This window comes from Paramacrobiotus metropolitanus, unplaced genomic scaffold (assembly GCF_019649055.1).
Source record: "Paramacrobiotus metropolitanus isolate TYO unplaced genomic scaffold, Prichtersi_v1.0 Parri_scaffold0000132, whole genome shotgun sequence".
Lineage (NCBI taxonomy): Eukaryota > Metazoa > Tardigrada > Eutardigrada > Parachela > Macrobiotidae > Paramacrobiotus > Paramacrobiotus metropolitanus.
The window spans coordinates 17,411-22,649 of record NW_026570352.1 but is presented as its reverse complement, the minus strand read 5'-3'; the positions used below and the strand labels follow the sequence as shown (position 1 = coordinate 22,649).

The following is a 5,239-nucleotide window of genomic DNA, read 5'->3' as shown; positions in this document are numbered from 1 at the left end:
CTGGCCCGTCTGAGCGTCTCACATTCCCTATCATGAAACATAAACGCATGCCTGTTATGGCACAGGCCTGCATACTTGTGCGCAGAAAATAATAAGTCAGTGTTATGGTTTAGCCTGAGACACTGAAGTATTCCACACTGTCGTCCAGGTCTTCTCTTTTGGCTAATTGGCTTGAGTCCTTTAGTATTAACCGGGCTTTGTATTTTCTGAGCTAGCAAATAGCTTACATGTTTTAAAATTCGATTGAACCATTTTTAACGGGACAGGTCGCTAAATTTCGTGACAGCTGAGTTTTACTGGTCCAGATTTACGGGAATTGCAGCTGTCTTCAACAAGTAAGTACTTGGTTATCATTCATCAAGCATTTTAGATGATTTTGATGAAGATTATGACCTACGTTATATCCACAGAAGTCCACCATGTACCTGTACGAAGATGGTACCCGGTCTGTGCAGGCATGGAATGCTGTGGATGTTGAAATCGATGGTCTGTTCCAGCATGGCCATATCGTTGGCCTGGAAGAGTCTGTCAGTATTCCACCACGCCTAATCATCGATTTCGGATGCTCGACACAGCAGTCGGTGCCGGTTGATAACGTGAAGGTATTTACCTTCTCCACCTTTCCCTCCTTCCAACCGCGTCAGGAAGCTGTGGAAGTGCTGTTGTTCGATCATCCTGGTCGTCCATGGAAATGGTATCCCGGCAAAGTCCTCATCAATTCTTTCGCGAACTTGCGGAACCATGCGCTGGTGGAAGTAACAGTAGGTGGGCAACATCTTCGCGAACTGCTTCCCAACGAACAGATCCGTCCGGTGTCTTCGGAGAAACGACTGCAACGCAAGCGCGTTCAGCCGGGGGATTTTGTAATGCGGACATGCAGAGTGCCAAACGGCTACTGGGTTCTGACAGAGTGCTTCGCCTCGAAGCTGCTCCGCCATATTCAGCGAAGGTTTCGTGTGCGATTCACCTACGTTTTCGGCCAGGAGATGCATTACATCCAACAGCACACTAAAAGCCCTTTAGAAGATGCCACAATCGTAAGTTATCGCCTGCATTCAGATTTTTAATGGGCAGTTGGGCACTACTTTCTGGACGAGTCGGAGGGTTTCTGAAGGCGTTAGGGGGCAGGTATCTCGTACCAAAGAGGGGTGTATTATTATACTGCTTCGAATTTTCGGAGACCTCCGCCGAAAAAAGTTTTCGGAATGTGCCCCTCCCCCTCTTGTGAATTTCGTTTTGGAGAAAATAGTCTGGAAATATTTTATCTCTCCCCAGTTTTTTCGCGGCCCGTTGAAAACAGCGTTCTTCTGGCCTCCCGTACTGCTGGGGAGTATAGCTAACACGTGTTTCCGGTAAGCTGCCGATCTAGAGCCCAGTGTACCCCAACGAAGGTTGGGCGCATTAACGGTTTTCGCCCGAATGTATAGAAATAATTTGGCCGCATACTATCTTAAAACTGTGCCGAAGAGCGTGTGGTCGCGCGCGAGTTCCCGTTTGCGTACTGATGGGTCGATATATTGCACTGGAACATTGTCCCTAAAGCCTGTCTGCCATGCTCTTTTCTCGTCGTATCATTTAGATGCACAAAGCGCATTCAACCGAAAAACCGGGGTAGCTGAGATGCAGAATACAAATTCACGTTTGTAACTGTCCCGTGACCGACCAAGTCGTCGCATAAAATCTCGTCGCGGGACACTTCGTCGGCCACATTTGGTCGCGAAGACATTTAGTTTCTGGAAAAGTCGTTGCTTGTCAATTTGGTCGGGAGACATTTGGTCGCGAGACATCCGGTAACACGGACACATCGGGGCCAGACATTTCGTCGGCGGGACAATTGGATACCCAATTATTTTAAAAGAAAAACTTTATTTCAGTTAAAAACTCCGTCGTTTGACTTCGAATTAATTTTACTGAGACCGGCATGTAAGATTACACATTTCCATATATTTTTAAATTTTTGAAACCGTAGTCTTACATTTTAAATGAATTATACACAAATTTAAGTTGCTGATTTGTACATAGTGCCTTTCTTGGAAAACACTGACGACCTAATAATTATGATACACTATAGTGACTATACTAATGATAACTAATCTATTTGCTACTCATTACGTGGTATTAAATAACAAATATTACACTAATAAGTCAACCTAGTTTTTGCACTTTCACTGGCAAAAATAAAGCAGAGATAATAACCAAGCGAGAACCATTTTGGTTATTTATCCCAGTTGTCTATCTCCGGCTTCTAACAGACTCTCTATTTGGAGCTCATTCACAGAGAAATCACAGCACGGACACTCACCCTCACTTTCCTTTACCCGAACAATGATATAGTTCCAGTTCCCATCACACACTTTGATTGTGTGATATAGGGGCTGGACCGAACTAGTCTCCGATTCCACACATTGACACATACAGTCTGTATAAGATACAAAAGCATTAGGATCAAGTCGTTTACTGCTGAACAGCAATAAAATTTAACAATGGTTTTCTCTTTCTGACTTGCAGTTGCTCTTTCTCTCTTACGATTGTAAAAGCCAGGCAAGTCTGGTTTAATGTCTTTAAAAGTCGACGCTAAATCGCGCCAAGATCACACTTCAAAAAACTTACGACAACGGTGCTTCCAAGATAATTACACTATTTTGCTAGTTTTTTTAACTAAGGCGGTATGTCAAGTATGTTAAGTATGTCAAGGCGGCTGACCGCCTTGCGAACGTCGTTTTCGACTGCCTAACACCAGTTGTCCCTCGACCAAACGTCCTTTAGACGAAGTGTCCCGCGACGACTTGTCACGTAGCCAACTGTCCACCATTTGCGCGGCTAAAGCCGAAAACTTTGCGTTGGGTCAGAGACTTAAGTCGCTCTTAGTACTGTACTTGTCATGGGCCCACGGATAAGCCAACTCTGGCTTCTGAAGTTTCTTTTTCTTCACCACAGGCGAAAGTTTTCGAAAGAAAAAAACTGGAATTCATCCGTAATGGCAAATTCCTGGTGGAGGACTCTCGCCGCCTGGAAGGACCCGACCAGGAAAAACGGTCCGATACGAAATGGCGCGGTTGGGCACTGCCAACCGAACTCTTTGAAGAGGTGTTTCAGTCGCTGGACACCATCGACCGACAACGCTGCCGACGCAGCTGTCAACTGTGGGATGCCATTCTCACTTCGACGGAGATGTGCAAAGTTGTTCGCGTATCGCTCAAGCATCCACCTTTCTCCCAGCGGCTCGCCAAAAATGGAATGATTGTTATGCCGCGTACGGTTGCTTCTTCAAGCACATAACTTCTGCAGCACGAACCATCTGCATTCGAGACACGGAATGGGACTGCGACGATCAGGACGATTTGAAACTCGCCGATGGAGCGACAACGTTGATGCAAAAACTCTTGCACGAAGCCGGCATTCGCATCGAGCGTTTGATCGTGCACCACCGATCACTGACCATCGACCAGGGTGAACCCGGTCCATTGAAGTTGCAGGTGGTTTTTGCCGCGATAGCTGCGCTACATTCCAAGCTGGCGAGCTGCTGTGACCGCTTGATATGGAGAAGATATTCCTTGAACTGCGAAAACAGCACCGGTGCGATAGTGCTGGAATTCCGTGTTCCGATAACGATGTTCAACCTGGGGGGTGTGGGAGCACCACAGATTTGGGATACATTTGAGCAGCACCTGCGCTGCACGGGACCGGCGTTAGATATGGACCGCATCGCCCAGTGGATGGCGAGATGCACCCACAGGAATGCGAGAACTAAGAGATTTGAAAAGGTATTGTTTTTCATGGTATTATATGCTGTACGTGGGAATCGTCAAAAGTTTTCTCTACGTTAAGTCGCCTCAGATGAGCTGCGCATTTTGGTATCTCGTATATTTTTGCAGAAACTGGCTTTAAATTAAATGTTTTAGAGGAGTAGCGTTAATGATTAGGGTATCATTTTTGTGTGAAATTAACTTCAACTATCGCGCTTATGCAGTCCTAAACACTTTTTTGCGTTATTTTACATCATTTTATAGTCCAAACGGTTTCTCGTTGCCCTGAAATCGCTTGATCGTGAACCATACGGGAGATATGAAGCCACTACGTCAGCTCGCAATTGCATACAATAATTTCAGATTTGGTCAATATTGGTCATTATTTGTGCAAATTCGGATGAATTCAATATTACACAAATGTTTGGAAGGATATTTTCCCACTATTGAGCCTACTTCTATGCCGTAAAACGGCGGCGGTCTGTTTGATAGCTTTGTGTCTTGTCTTCCTAATGTCATTGATTTTTGACATGCAGATTCTGAACGATTTTCAATCGTGCGACCCGCGCCCCTCTGCAAATTTTCGGGGAGATCCTTGGACAGTGGGCGCTATGACCAACCTGGACGTCCACAAGCTGAACACGTTGTGTCTACATGTCTTGTGGCACTTCGTGCAGAAATGGAATCGAACGTCTTCGGATGACGCTACGGACTCCAGTGGCAGTTCTGAATCCGATCCCGAAGACAGCTCCGATTCCGAAGAGAGCTCCGAGTCGGATTCGCACGGCAGCGACGATACCGAATCTACTAATGATGGCTCTGATTCCAATGGAAGCTCCGAGTCTGATAGCAGTTCTGAAGCCGAGTCTAATGACACCACCGACTCCGATTTCTAGGACAGCCTCGGTTCCACAGCGGATCAAACATAGTCCAACTTCGATATGTATGTAGTCGGAGAACTGTCGACCATCTTCTTTAACTAAAAAAAACGATGTCATAGCGCTTGATTTAGTATGTTTGTAAGCAGAGTACGAAGATACAATGGACGAACAGAAATAGTTAAGGTCCAATTAAAACGCGTTTCGATGTCCTTAATATGTTGTTCACTTTTGTGTTTCATGTACATTGTACACTAGTACATTTACGTGTTCTCACGACGCTGGACGTCTCCAGACGTCAGCCATCCTCACGATTCTGTTCATTTCTGTTCTACCAAAATAATAAGAATTACGCAAAAAAGTTCCCTGTTAATGCCAAATCCAACAAACTTGCTACACGGTGTTCTGTTTGCTTAGGGGCAAAAATGGGGGATTTAGGTGCAGACTCAACGGGAACAGAAAGCCAACAAGCACGCACACATCGAGTGAGCAACCGGAGTGCCTTCGTAGAATGAAACCGGAAAACGTTCCGTTCCGAATGCGGAGTCATGATAATACTACGCAGAGTTAAAAAAAACACCGAAACACCCGGTTTTCTATGCATCTCTTATGCGA

The 5,239-nt window shown here is 45.5% G+C and overlaps 1 protein-coding gene across 1 annotated transcript; it reads left to right on the top strand.

Annotated features, from left to right (window-relative positions):
• The first annotated feature begins 419 nt into the window (after positions 1 to 419).
• Positions 420 to 4,958, top strand: LOC129598926 (uncharacterized). The gene is made up of 4 exons (XM_055497013.1): positions 420 to 1,037; positions 2,938 to 3,136; positions 3,202 to 3,764; positions 4,283 to 4,958. Exons 1-4 carry the CDS (start codon positions 420 to 422, stop codon positions 4,640 to 4,642), a joined length of 1,740 nt encoding a protein of 579 aa, XP_055352988.1. The 3' UTR covers positions 4,643 to 4,958.
• The last annotated feature ends 281 nt before the right edge of the window (positions 4,959 to 5,239 follow it).